This window comes from Apaloderma vittatum, unplaced genomic scaffold (genome assembly GCF_000703405.1).
Source record: "Apaloderma vittatum isolate BGI_N311 unplaced genomic scaffold, ASM70340v1 scaffold1773, whole genome shotgun sequence".
In the NCBI taxonomy this organism is placed as follows: Eukaryota; Metazoa; Chordata; class Aves; order Trogoniformes; family Trogonidae; genus Apaloderma; species Apaloderma vittatum.
Window position 1 is genome coordinate 333 of NW_009706196.1, and position 14,930 is coordinate 15,262.

The 14,930-nt window shown below is 42.3% G+C and overlaps 1 protein-coding gene across 1 annotated transcript in view; it reads left to right on the forward strand.

Annotated features, from left to right (window-relative positions):
• The window catches only part of SKP2 (S-phase kinase-associated protein 2, E3 ubiquitin protein ligase), a 13,421-nt gene extending 312 nt beyond the window's left edge, over positions 1 to 13,109 (forward strand). The window contains exons 2-9 of the mRNA XM_009865675.1: positions 1,560 to 1,671; positions 1,937 to 2,080; positions 2,970 to 3,104; positions 5,837 to 5,935; positions 7,471 to 7,598; positions 9,230 to 9,281; positions 10,787 to 10,894; positions 12,896 to 13,109. Of these exons, the coding sequence (XP_009863977.1) occupies positions 1,560 to 1,671; positions 1,937 to 2,080; positions 2,970 to 3,104; positions 5,837 to 5,935; positions 7,471 to 7,598; positions 9,230 to 9,281; positions 10,787 to 10,894; positions 12,896 to 13,109 (992 nt within the window). The remainder of the gene's footprint in view (positions 1 to 1,559; positions 1,672 to 1,936; positions 2,081 to 2,969; positions 3,105 to 5,836; positions 5,936 to 7,470; positions 7,599 to 9,229; positions 9,282 to 10,786; positions 10,895 to 12,895) is intronic.
• The last annotated feature ends 1,821 nt before the right edge of the window (positions 13,110 to 14,930 follow it).

The following is a 14,930-nucleotide window of genomic DNA, read 5'->3' on the forward strand; positions in this document are numbered from 1 at the left end:
CAAAAGGGATGGAGAGTGGGCATCACAAGTCCTTAGTGCTTTATTCTTTGGGCTTTTTTTGTCTTTTCTCTGTCCCAGCGTAATGTCACTTCTAGATCTGGTAACTTTCAGCGTTGAGCTGTTAAGTCCAGTTTTATGTAAGCAGTTTTATTTAAGCAGCGGCGGTTTGTCTCCTCCAGAATTGTGGCCAACGTAAGCCATGGCTGGCTGCTGCCTAGCCCTGCCAGACCATACCCATGTGCTGGGGCTTTGTGTTGCATGTCCCTGTGCCTATCTGCTCGTGCTGCTGGGCGCTGTGCTGGGTGGCAAAGAGGCCAGGCGAGGCCCTTTTACTCTGTCCAAGGGACACATTCCAGGAGATACTTCACCACACACCAAGTGAGACCAAGCTTCTCAAAAAGTACAGCTGCAGCAGCTGGGTGAATATGGACTACTGGCACTCGTGTCCCCCATATAATTCTAAAACTAGTGGTGAGGGTTGGATTGGTTTTCTGGTGTTTTTAATTTCTTTTTTTTCCCCACTGAAGCTTCCAATTAAGATACTTGGTCCTTGAGACCAAAAGGATCCCAATCCATGTTTCTTGCAGTGCAGGCTGAGCTGTGCCAGAGGTGCAGCATCTCCGCTCCTGTTGAAGCTGAACTGCAAGCAGTGCAAGGGACCCTGCCAGAGAGCTACAGGGAGCGTGCAGCAAAGGGCATAAGGCTTCTGGGCAGGAAAGGGACTAGCCGGGAAAGAGCAGCACTGCAACTTGAAGACGTGGCACACTTGGAGGCATCATGGGATGCTGGATTTCTTTCCCTGGTATCAAAATGTGTTTTCAGTCCCTAGCAACTACGGAATGCAGAATAAAGAAACAGCTCTCTCTAGGTGCTAGGCTGTGTGAAATGCTCCCAGACAACCCTGCTCTTAAGTAACACAGACTGCTGGGTCATAGGCAGCTTTTCTAGAGTTCCAGCATCAAGAGATCTCCCATGTGAATGACAACACCTTCTGAAGCCCTTTGTCTACTCCTGAGAAGTTGAGATCACACCACATCCTTTCAAATAATTCTTGAGGGGGTGGTAGTTGGAATGCATGTTTTAAGCAGCAGTTTGCAGTGTACTTCTTTCCATGTACCATGCAAAAGCATTGCTCACCTTGGGTTCCTTTCTGGGAGGTTGATATGCATAGGAAGGATGGGCATTTTGGGCATGGAGGAAAAAAAGAGGATCATATAAGCCTTGGAAAACAAAAAAAAGTAAACGAGATGCTCTTCTTCCCAGAATGAGTATGTGAATAAAAATTATTGTAACTTTTTTCAGGGAAATTGTTTTCTGTAGTTTTAGTGTGTATATTGTGTTGATACTGTGGAAAGCTTTGCATTTGCCAGTTGTACCTAGACAAAGATGGTAGTAATGTCTTCCCGCAATGAAGAGCTGAAAGGGTGAGTAGTGGGCTCATGCTCACATGCAGGGAGAGACTGTAGAGGTAATTTTAATGGCAAAGCCAGAGAAGGCATTAGATAAGCAGACAAAAATGAACCAACTTTAACTAGAACATGTTTGATCTTTCCATAAAGGTGGTTCTTGGGAAGCAATTCCAGATGAATTGATTCTGGCAATCTTTGCATATTTGCCCCTGAGTGACTTGCTGAAAGCTTCCCTGGTTTGCAAGAGATGGCATTGTCTTTCGTAAGTACTGCTTCTTGTCATTTAGTACTGAGAAAACTTTGCTTCCTTAGACTGATCTGGTTCTCATCTTGTTTATTCAGATATAATACAATTTGTGCTGTATGTGCGTTATTTATATGTATAATAAAAAGATGGCTCACATTTTAACATTGGTGAGCTGTATTAAATAGCTTTTCAATCTTTAGTGACACAGAAAACACTCTGTGGTTGTACTCACAGTTCTGACCCTTTCACACTCACTAACAAGTAAAATTCTGTGCCTTAGGTTTGATGAATCTCTCTGGCAGACTCTTGATCTGGCTGGTAGAAATCTGCCACCAGGAGTGATTGGACAGTTGCTGCCTGCAGGTGTTATTGTATTCCGCTGCCCAAGATCTTGTGTTTGGAATCCATTGTTTAAAACAAGCAAGTAAGGCTTTTTCTGTGTGTTCTGGATCCTGAAAACGAAATATTCACAGTTTCTCTGTGTGTTTTTGGATTTAAGGCCTCTCATCAGTAGTAGCATTTGTGTTGTCTTTTGAGTGTGGAAGAGATGATTAGTAGTTAGGCATGTTTACTGTTTACAAGGGCATGTAGCAACAGGATGAGAGACAATGGTTTTAACCTAGAGCAGGGTGGGCCTAGATTAGACAACAGAAGAAGTTCTTTCCTATGAGGAAGGTGAAACACTGGAACAGGTTGCCCAGAGGTGATGGAGGCTCCATCCCTGGAAACCAATCATGGTCAGGCTCAGTGGGGTTCTGAGCAACCCGATCTGGTTGAAGATGTCCATGCTTACTGCAAGGGGCTTGGACTAGATAACCTTTGAAGGTCCCTTCCAGCCCAACATATTCTGTGTTTCTCTGTGTTCAGATAAGAGGATCTACATTCACCTGTCAGTTATTTAAAATCAAGTTAATGTGAGTTGTTTTTTTTTTTAAGTATCAAGCACCATCATCCATTTGTGATTTATCTTGTAGAACCAGGAGTTGTCAACATCTCCATTTTTATATGGGAAACTCAGAATATCATTTAACTCCATCAGGATAGACTCTTGGGTGTTACAATAAGCTCTGTAAATGGCTTGAAGATAAGAGTTCTGCGGTTTGGGCTGGTAGCTTAGCAGTAGGCCCAGTGAGCTTAGTTGTATGTCCAGTGTGCAGCTGAATACAAAACTAAAATTATTTTCTGTAAGCTTTGCACAGTTGTAGTGTACAGGGTATACTGTGGTATATAGGGTATGTAGTATATATGGTATGGGGCATTTGTGGAGCATGTTTTAATGCAATTTTAGTAACCTGCTTTCTTCTTTTTTTTAGACCTCTCAGAGTTCAGCATATGGATTTGTCAAACTGCACAGTGTCTGTTGCAGATCTTGAGAGTATTCTTTGTCTGTGTGAACGGCTGCAGAACCTCAGCTTGGAGGGACTAGAGCTTTCTGACAAAATCATCAAGTGAGTGACATGTTTGGAAATACTCAGCAAACACCTTCTGTTTGGCACAGGCTAGTGAAAGAATGCAGTTGGGAGTTATAAATTGTGAGGGTCTTGAAATGGCCAGGTTTAGGCATCTCACAGAAATAGCTGGCAGGCTAGTTGAACTGAAGAGAAAGCACCCCTCTGGAAGAGTGTTTCTTGTTGTCTTTTTTTCATTCCATAGAATGGGAGAAGCTTGGAGAAACTGTTTGTCACTCTAGGGTTTATATGTCCATTGGCTCTACCTACAGCCAGGCTGTATAGCAGAGCTAATTTTATTTTCCTGCTTCTGTGCTCCCAGAAGAACTCTGTGTTTGGCATACAGATTCTATTTTACGTGGTCTAAGCAGCTCTCCCACCAGATGCTCATTGCGCTTCTGCACTATTTCTCACATTTATTGAACTTTACTTGGAGTCTCTGGAAAATTCTGTGCCTTTAAAAATCATGGAACAGATCCTCCTAGAAGCTCTGCTAAGGCACAGGGGGGACAGGGAGGTTGTTCAAGACAGCCAGCATGGCTTCGCCAAGGGCATGTCCTGCCTGACCAACCTGGTTGCTTTTTGCAATGGAGTGACTACATCAGTGGTCAGTGGCATGATGTCCAAATGGAGATGAATACGAGTCGGGGTCGGTGCTGAGATCAGTGCTGTTTGATATCTTCAGCAGTGATATAGGCAGTTGGGATCAAGTGCACTCTCAGCAAGTTTGCAGATGACACCAAGCTGAGTGGTGGGGTCAACATACCAGAGGGGTGGGATGTCCTCCAGCGTGAGAGATGTGGGCCTTTGTGAACCTCATGAGGTTCAACAAGACCAACTGCAAGGTCCTACAGCTGAGTCGGGGCAATCCTCATTATCAATACAGGCTGAGGGATGAGGTGATGGATTACAGCCCTGTGGAAAAGGGCTTGTGGGTACTGTTACATGGAAAGCTGGACATGAGCCTTCAGGATTAGGAATTGTCAGCAGGAGCAGGGAGGTGATCATGCCCCTGTACTTGGCTTTGGTGAGGCATCGCCTCGAGTACTGTGTCCAGTTTTGGGCCCCTCACTACAAGACAGACATTGAGGTGCTGCAGAGGGTACAGAGGTGACTGCCAAGCTGGTAAAGGATTTGGATCATATGTCCTATGAGGAAAGGCTGAGGCATCTGGGGCTGTTTAGCCTGGAGAAGAGGAGACTGAAGGAAGACCTTATTGCTTTCTACAACTACTTGAAAGAAGGCTGTTGCGAGGTGGGGGTTGGTCTTTTCTCCCTAGTGTCGAGTGATAGGACAAGGGGAAAAGGCCTTAAGTTGCACCAGGGGAGGTTCAGGTTGGATATTAGAAAGAATTTCTTACTGAGAGGGTTGTCAGGCATTGGAACAGGCTGCCCAGGGAGGTGGTTGAGTCAGCATCCCTGTTTAAGAGAAGGATAGATGTTGCCTTGAAGGATATGGTTTAGTGGTGTTGATGGGGCTAGGAAAAGGTTGGACTTGATCTTGAAGGTCTCTTCCAGCCAAAACTGTTTTATGATTCTGTTCTATGGCAAGCTGAGAGGGTTGAAGCTGTTCAACCTGGAGAAGAGAAGGCTCTGGAGAGACCTTATAGTGGCCTTCCAGTACCTGAGGGAGCTACAGGAAAGCTTGCTGTTTATGAGGGTGTGTGGTGCTAGGACAAGGGGCAATGGTTTTAACCTAGAGCAGGGTGGGTTTAGGTTAGAAATTAGAAGACTCTCTTTCCTATGAGGGTGGTGAAATACTGGAACAGGTTGCACAGAGCTATCGTGGTGGTCCCATCTCTGGAGGCAACCAAGGTCAGACTTGATGAGGTTCCGAGATGTCCCTGCTCACTGCAGGGCAGTTGGACTAGGTTACCTTTAAAGGCCTCTTCCAGCCCAACACATTCAATGATTCTAACTAGGATTCTGTCAAGTAGATGCATTGTTGTTTGGTTAAACTGCGAAGATACCAATGAGTGTGCAATCAGCCTCCTGTTCAAGCACATGAGGTGATTGTAGAGGTTTTGGGGACTGTAGGTCAGATGGCATAGACTTTGGGTGTCCTGCTTTCTACTTTTTGATGTTTCTGATGCTTCACTTGCACCAGAGAGGAAATAAAGAGACACAGCAAGCACAAATAAACCAATATAGTTCAGCTTTTGATACCAGATCAAAAGTATTTGAAAATTGAGTAATTAAGCACCAATGATGGAATGTTATTGACTTGTGTGTACAGTTGTAGATAATGAGTTTTCCAGGGTTTCCAGGTTTCGCCAACTGCATCTGCCTTAGTCTTGCAAATGAATGCATTGAGGGGGATGCTTCCGGGACATGTGTTTTGTTCCAGAATAACCTCCGTTTTCCAGAGGGGTTACTTTATCTTTTGTAGAGATACAATCATCTCTAAAAAGCCATGGTGTGTGTTTTAATGGCTTACAACAGGTGAAGGTGAAAATAGTTTCCTTTTAAACTTAGGAATTTATAAATATGCAGACTTGTCAGGGTGTCAGGTATGTAGGCAAATACCCCTTTCAAAGTTGTGCCATGATGCAGCAAGTACAAAACTGAGCTCCATAGTGACTCTAGGTCGGTCTATTTACTGAAGATGCACTGCTTCATGTTTAACAACTAATTCTGTGCCCAGGATCTTAGCTCATAAAATTTCAATGTGAGGATGTGCGATTATTTTTATGAGACTTTTTTTTTAAATTATCTTTCTTCTCTTCTCTACAGGAGCATTGCTAAGAATTTTGGTTTGATGCGACTAAATCTTTGTGGATGCTCAGGGTTTTCTGCAGGAGCCTTGGAGCTGATGTTGAGCAGCTGTTTTATGTAAGACAAAAATAATTTTTGCTATTCCTGAGAAAAAGGATCCTTTTTATTTTTTTCCATAGGCATCCTATTAGTACTTGTCTCTTTTTTTTTTTTTTATGAGCCAGTTTCTGTTCTTAAATGCCTAACAGCTAATTACTAGATCAATAGTGAGGTAGTTTCTTTCTGTTGAGCTATTTTCTTCTTTTCTTGCCATCAAGCTGTTTTCTTTAATACCAGATATGTACTTTGGTAGCTTCTCATGAGTTTTCTTAATCATTCTTAATGGTAAGGACGAAACACCAATTATATTCCTTTGTTTTGCTTTCATTAATAAAAGCAGTATGTGATTGTGAAAGTGTTTTAAAACTGAAAAGTGGAATCCCAGAGCTCTCTTTCCAATCGGAGTACAGCGTGACTGGCAGAAAACATTGTGCCTTTCCATCCCTGATAGAGTAATCCTTCAGTAACCTTCAGTAACTTTTTAAAGCTCTGTGTTCAGATTGACAGCTCCAATGATTAAACTATCTGCTGGCAGGAAGTCACTGAACTGAGACCCAGTCAATCTGGGATTTATATTCTGATCTTTCTGCTGTCTTCCTGGGAGTTGATGGGCAACCTGCTTAATCTTTGCTTCTGCAAAAGCATGTTTTTAATCAAACTGCAAGTTAGTGGGCAGACAAAGCCTTAATCTTTCTGCCTTTCATGGGTAGATAATGCTTTCTATGGCTTGGTCTGATTACTTGGATCATGAGCTCTTTAGAGAATGGCAGTCTGTACAGTGCACAGTGAATAGCAGATGGCAAACCTGATTCTAGGCAGGCTAGTGGCTATTTAAATGTGCGTCTTCATAGAGACTGAGAAGCAGATGCTCTAGTTTTGCTGTTCACTGTGTCTTTGCCCTCAGGTTAAATCTACACCACCTGCACACAAAACAAATACTTTGTGCTAGCCCCGAAGGGTGATAGGCTATACGTAATCAAGCATTCAAAGAGAGTTAAGGTCACAGCATAGCCAATGCTTATATAAAACTATGAAGTATTTTATGCTAATTAGGATTAATTGGTCATCTGACCAATGCTAATAATGGATAGGTTTTTTCCTCTCAATGTGAACATCTGTTCAGTAGTAACAGATTCAGGTCACAGATGCAAAAACAAGATGAAAAGACAGTATCTCCCCATGGCAGTCCCTGGAAAGAAACATTGAATTTCCTAAGATATTACTGAATTATTCCACCTGAAAGTGGCCTCTGCAAGCCACTTTAGCCCCTTGCCTAGAGCACGGTATAAATTGACCATAGAAAGATGGAGTTGATGAGGACTTTGGCTGGATCTTGAAAACCTCCAACGACAAGATTCTGCAGCCTCGTTGCGCAATCTGCAGCTGTGCTTAATAACTGTCATAGCAAAACTTGTAGTTACACATACACAAAGTTGGTAGTAGGTGTTACAAGTTCTTTTTCCTTCAAAGTATGAACTGTAATTAGATAATATCAGAGCTCAAACTATGTTTCAGTCATTCTTCCAAACAACTCTTTGTTCCTTTGTTTGTAGGTTGGAGGAGCTGAATTTGTCCTGGTGTGACTTCACAGCCACCCATGTCAGAACAGCAGTCAATCATATTACTTCAAAAGTTACCCAGTTAAATTTAAGTGGATACAGACAGAACCTACAAATACGAGGTAAATAGCAGCATGGCAAACCTTTATCCCACTATGAAATAAAGTAGCAAGCCTTCTGTTTTCTTCTGGCTGGAATCCACTATGTGTATAGAAAAATAATGCACTAGCGCTGGTTTTGTTGATGTTCTTGCTGTCAGAGAATCTTACTCATGTCTCTGGCTCACCCCTGAGTGGTGAATTTTAAAAATAGTCATGTGAAAGTTCATTTCATCTTCAGCTGAAAGGTATAGGCCTTCTGAAGTGCTGGAAGCAGGATACATTGGATCTCATGTTTGACTGTGAATTATCTTTGCAGATACTGTTCTTGGAGCCTTCTTAAGGCTTTTACTGTTGTGGCTGCTGAAGGCATCTTTCAAAAGGGAGCAGTCTCCTAGTAACTACTTGAGTTTCAGCCTGACATGATGTCCTGCAGATACCAGTTACTTCAGAAGGCAAAGAATCTCAGTAATCAATATTAACTAATTACTTAGCACTGGTGTTAGGATGAGAAGTTGAGTAAAGTTGAAGTGCAATAGAAGATGCAGAGAAATCTAGATTTGGGGAGAAGGCACGACAAAAGGGACAGGAGCATAGCTAAAGAGAAAAGTGAAGAGAAATTACCACCGAAATTTCTCTTTACTATCAAAGTTAAACAGAAATTGATTTTATCAATGAGCAAGTGTGATGATGGAGCATTGGCTGGCACACAGGCAGTGATATCTCTCTTTTTCTGTTTAAACATCACACTGACTTTGGCATGCATTCCCTTGTCGGGAAATACTCCAGCCCTCTTTTTATCTCAGCACAAACCTTGTGAACAATCATGGTACGTAGTCTCCTCCAAATCAAAAAATTGAACCTTCTATTGATCTGACCATTAGAGACAGCGTGCAGAGCTCTTCTGTTTGCAAAACATTTTTATGAATAAATTGACTCTGTTTCATTGCAATCTGTAAGGCATAAGATTCAAATAGTCCACTAATCATCATTAATTTAGGTATTGTTTGCTTTAGTTTTTGCATGTGGATTTTGAAATATCAAAATCCTCTTGTATGCTGACTAGCATCTTGCTAATAATAGTGGTTTTAAGGTGGTGTCTGAACCACAGGTGATTCTATGCTACTTGCAGGAAATTAAAAGATGCTTTCAGGAATTTACAGTTTAATTTAGGGAAAATTGTAACTTTCTGTCATGAGGGAACAACTTTCTGTGGGTAAAAATGGAGATGCCTAAAGAACTTGGTGCTCTGAAAGGGTATTAGATGTATGAAAAAATTTTGGTATTTTTTCACTACATGTAGGAATTCCAGGCATCTCACCATTACAGTGTCAGAGTAGATTTCTGCAACATCATCATCTGAATTATTTATTCATTTGCTAAGTTGCTGGCACCAGTGGCTTTTAGTGACACTTTTGACTAAATGGATCTATTTTGCAGAGCATTAAAAAAGTCACTGCAAAGTTATATTGACAGGCAAACTATATGCTCTGTGTATGAATTGTTTCTTTTATTTAAGAAAAAGTTGTGTTTTAGTTGTGGGGTTCCAGTAGAGAAGATATAAATGAACATTATGTGTAAGTGAGTAGGTTGTGCAAAGCATGTATGTCTTCTTACTGAAAGATGGACTGACTCTGTGTGTCTCCTCTTTTCAGATGTTAAAACACTGGTGGAAAAATGTCCTTTTCTTGTCCATTTAGATCTAAGGTAAGAAGATCTGTGGAGCTAATTTTTAAATCTTTGTGGTTCAGGGGATTGCAGATTCTGTTGCAGTGCAGTAATGATACAGCAATAATGCATGATGGTGTAGGATTATACAACCAGATAATACTTTCTGTGCTAAACCTACAAAAGGCTTGCTATCTAGCATGACCTAATCTGGACCAGGTAACAAACTGAAAATTTCTTAACTCTAGTCCATCTACCCTGCTAAAGCAGAATTGCCTAGAGCACATCACACACGAATGCATTCAGGTGGGTTTTGAAAGTCTTCAGAGGTGGAGACTCCACAACCTCCCTGGGCAGCCTGTGCCAGTGCTCTGTCACCCTCACAGGGAAAAAGTTTCTTCTCATGTTTAGATGGAACTGCCTGTTTTCCAGCTTGTGCCCAGTGCTCCTTGTCCTGTCACTGGGGACTGCTGAAAAGAGGCCAGTTCCATCCTCCTTACCTACCCTTTAGATATTTATAGACATGGATAAGGCCTCCTCTCAGTATTCACCAGGCTAAACAGCCCTACTCTCTCAGCTTTTCTTCTAAGAGACATGTTCCAGTCCCCCAATCATCCGTAATCCCCTCTGCTGGACTTTCTGGGGAGCCCAGAACTGGACACACTATTCCAGATGTGGCCTCATCAAGGTAGAATAGTCGGGGAGGATGACTGGCCACACTCTCCCTGATGTATCCCATTTCTGGCTCATGGTTAACTTTTTGTGTACTCCCAAATCCTTCTCCTGAGGGCTGCTTTCCAGCAGTTCTGCCCCTAACCTATACTGGTGCATGGTTGTTCCTTGTTGAGCCTCATTAGGTTCCTCTCTGCCCAGCACTCCAGCCTGTCCAGGTGATGCTGGCTGGCAGCACAGCCCTCTGGTGTGTCAGTCACTCCTCCCAGTTCTGTATTATCAGCAAACTCACTGAGGATACACTGTCCCCTCATACAGGTTCTTGATGAATACGTTCAACAAGACCAGAACCAATACTGTCTCCTGGGGAACACCACTGGCTACAGGCCTCCAACTCGACCCTGTTCTGTTGATCACAACCCTCTGAGCTCTGTCACTCAGCCAGCTCTCAGTCCACCTCACTGTCCACTCATCTAACCCACACTTCCTGAGTTTCCTGAAGAGGATGCTATGGGAGATAGTGTCAGAAGCCTTGCTGAAGGCAAGGTAGATGACATCCACTGCTCTCCTTCCATCTAATCAGCCAGCTGTGGCATCACAGAAGGCCATCAGATGGGTCAAAAATGACTTTCCCTTGGTGAATCCATATTGACCTCTCCCAAAACTTTCTTTCAAAGTCCCTCCCCCACAACACATGCATTAAAAATGGATTACTTCCATATTGAGACAAAAATACTTCAGTGGTAGAAAAATAAGTTGATATTTATTAAATTTCATAGCCTGAATTTTTGAAATTTTTGAAATTTTTTTTGAATTTTTGAAAGTTTACTGCTTTTTTCTTAAACCTCTATTCCATATGCTCTCATGTACAGTGACAGTGTGATGTTGAAGCCCGAGTGCTTCCAGTATTTTCATAGACTCCATTCTCTACAACATCTGTGTCTAAGCCGATGTTATCAGATATCACCTGCTGCCTTAATGTAAGTAATCTCTAAATGGCTTGTGTTTGTTATTAATACAGGGGATAAGTTCACCTAAATTTGTTTTATTCTATGTTTAGAATTGCAAGTAATATTTTGAAAAACTTACCTAGAATGAGGAATTAAAAATAAGGCACTGAGATAAAATAATGTGACTGCTAGATCATGTACATTTTAGAGTCCAGACTGGAAACAAAGGTATCTGAGAATCTTTCCGTGATGTCATGGAACTTGCTGCTCAGTGTGTGCATCATGTCTTCCTTTAATGGCATCATACCACTCATTGCTGTGAGAAACAGCTGGAGGTTCCAGTCCTGCCAATGACCAGTATTGGTGTCAGTATTAGGCTTTTAGTTATGCAAAAAGGAAGATACAGTCCTTTGGGAAAGTTCAGAGTTGCCAGTACTTGCTGACTGGCTGACCTAGTTATATTCTTTTATGTGCACCTGTGTCAGTTACTAGTTGCTACTGAAAAACAGCTTAGTTCCTTGCATGTGAGGATTTTTTTTTCTGCCTTTTATTAGTGTAGCAGCTATCTAACTTAATCCTCTCGGGAAGGATGTTAATCCTAAGGAAATGATCAACAATAAGAACAAGCTTGTGAGAGGAACAGGACTACCAAAATGAGAAGCTGAGGAACTTTTTCTGTAGCAGTGTGTGCTGTCATAATGATAGCTTGTGTGTGTCTATGTCGTGGGTTAGGGCTAGGCCAGCCACTAAACACGGACAGACAGTCTCTAACTCCCTCTTTCCCCCAAAAAAACGGGAAGGGAAAGGGAATGAGGCAGAGAGACTTAGGGATTACAGAAGAAAAACTAGAACAGCTTTAATGAAACAATAATGGAAATAATAGTGAAATAGTGAAATGATAAAAATAAAGACCTATATACAACTAAATATATTAGCCAAATATCAAACCCAACTCCCTCCCCCGATAGCGATCCCCACTGACCCTGCAGAGCAGGCAGCACTGGGGAAGCCCCAGGCTCAGCGGCAGCAGGAGCTGGATACAGGGAGCTGGATTCAGGAACTCAGGATCCGGATCAAAAGCAGGAGGTCAGATGGAGTCCTCCCTGGACACTGGCCATGGCAGAAAAAGGGCAAAGAAGGAGGAAGGAAAAGGGAAAGGGCCAAAATTCTCGTGATCACTCAATTTATACTAAATATGACGTATATGGGATGGAATACTCTCGTTGGTCACCTGTCCTGTCTATTTCCCCCCGGAGGTGCAACCTTTTACTTCCCTGTGACCCCTCTCACTACCCGGCACCCCCGGCGTGGCACACAAGAGCCAGCCGTGGCCTTGGTCACTGTAGGAATAAGTATCAGCCAGAGCCTTTCTGCATCCCAGTGCCAGGCAGTAACTGTGAACATCAGGTGTTATCACTGCCAGTAGCACACACTGTCTGCAAAAACATGCTGCTGACTTCAGGAAGTGCAGCCTCTTAGAAGAGACTGAACTGAAAAGTAAAAATCACTAAACAGAATTGGGGTTTTTAGCTAAAACCAAGAGAGTCTGCCTTTTGATTTTGCCCAATACATGCTTATAGTTATACAGTTCATATCATGACTGGGAAAACCCAAAGTGATCAAGAAGCCAGGGCTGTGTACTCACCAAAATGTCGTAACAGTTGGAAACTGATAGTACTTAGGGGCTTGTGTCCTCTGAGCCACATCCTGAAACTTCATCTAGGGACAATTTCTTCCACTTCTTGTAAATATTTAAGTCCAGGGAAGTTAAAGGAGAGGAACCAGTTTCTTTTTACTCTCTGTGAGACAGAGAACAGCAAGAAGGGATTTGTTTAGCCAGTTTCCTGAATTATCACTACAGAGAACTAGTTTTAATTAAAATATGTGCTTTTTAAAAGTAGGAAGGGGAATTTAGCTTAAGTCGTTACCATATTTCTAAAAAATAGTAGAAACCCAGCTACCTAGTTTGGGTATAGACTGAAAAAAAATATTTTCAGGTTCATTATTAATTTCCTGTTTTTCTCTTTCTAGAGAACTTGGTGGAATTCCAACATTAAAGACTCTTCAGGTATTTGGAATAGTAACTGATACCTCCCTACAGCTCCTCAAGGAAACGCTTCCTAACATGAAGATCAATTGCTCATACTTTACAAGTATTGGAAGGCCAACTGTTGGCAGTAAAAGGAACCATGAGATTTGGGGCATCAGATGCAGATTGACGCTGAGAGATTCTGGTGGCTTATGATTATGTATGATGCACTGGATGACAGGATGGGATGGACACACTGTGTGTAGTGAAGCTCCTTAAAAAGCAGAGTTCTGCTTTAATGATAGTACTGTTTCTGTAAAAAGCATTCTAAGTAGCTTCAAAAATACTTTTACAATTTCTTTTTAGTTGAACCTTTGGAAATCTGATGATCTGTGAGCAATTGTAGAATTTTGGGGTTTGTTTTTATTGGGTTTTTTTGTTTGCCTTTTTTTTCTACAGAGGACCTGTTTTCAAAATTCCTTTGGAAGTCATTGTAATTAAATACTGTCAGCAGCTGCAATTTCAGATGCAGATTTTGTTGCTCCAAGGTGTCCTAAAGGTGCTTTTGGCTAACTTCCAGCTCTACAAGTCCTGAAACAACTTAGAGAGATGCTAGATTAAAAATGCTCATTAATGGTTTTTTGTCTGTTTGCAGAACTTGAAATGAGTAATAGTATTAAACCTATTCTAATCCTTCATTAAACAAGATGTACAGTAAGATGAGAAGCTACCCACAGTTTGTGAGAAGGACAGAGGACAGTCTGAATTCACCAAACGTCAAAACAGTAAAAAAGGGAAAGGATGTCTACACAAAAGCAGCTAGTGGACAGTTCAATATTGTGCAAGTTAAGCAGCAAGATAAAGGAGCTGCAGAGTAGTTTAGCAGACCGCAAAGGTATGATCTAGTTTTAGTATTCTTCACTGTTAGCAAAATGTAGTCTGAAAAGCCCATTCAAAATAAGCATCTATAAAAGTAGATGCTGGCTGTCAATTGTTCTGTGTTGTAGTGCTGTATTCATAGAATCACAGAATGCATTGGATTGGAAGGGACCTTTAAAGGTCATCTAGTCCAACTCCCTGCAGTGAGCAGGGAGATCTTTAACTAGATCAGGTTGCTCAGAGCCTCTGCCAACCTGACCTTGAATCTCTCCAGGAATGGGATCTCCACCACCTCTCTGAGCAACCTCTTCCACTGTTTCCCCACCCTCTTCCTTGTACCTAGTCTAAATCTACCCTGCTCTAGTTTAAAACCACTGTTGCTACACACCCTTGTAAACAGTCCTCCCCATCTTTCTTGTAGTCCGCTTTAGGTACTGGAAGGCCGCTATAAGGTCTCCTCAGAGCCTTCTCCAGGCTCAACAGCCCCAACTCTCTCAGCCTGTCCTCACGGGAGAGGTGCTCCAGGCCTCCAATATTTTTGGCCTCTCTGGACTCACTCCAACAGGCCCATGTCCTTCTTGTGTTGAGGGCTCCACAGCTGGATACAGTACCCCAAGTGAGGTCTCACCAGAGCAGAGGGGCAGAATCACCTCTCTTGATCTGCTAGCCATGCTTCTTTTGATGCAGCCTGGGATGCAGTTGGCTTTCTGGGCTGCAAGCATGCATTGTTGGCTCATGTCCAGCTTTTCATCCACTAGTACCCCCAAGTCCTTTTCTGCAGGGCTGCTCTGTCATCTCATCTCCCAGGCTGTATTGCTAATGAGAATTGCCACAACCCAGGTGCAGGACAGAATCACAGAATTGCCCGTATTGGAAAAGACCTTTAAAATCATTGAGTCCAACCATTAACCTAACACTGACATGTCTGTGACTAAACCATATCCCTAAGCACTATGTCCACAGAACTCCTAAACAGCTCCAGGGAAGGGGACTCCACCACTACCCTGGGTAGTGATAACCAGTGGCTAATAACCCTTTCAGTAAAGACATTTGTCCTCATATCCAATCTAAACCTCCCTTGGTGCAACTTTGAGACCATTTCCTCTTGTCTTATCATTTGTTACTTGGGAGAAGAGACCAACCCCCACCTCACTATAA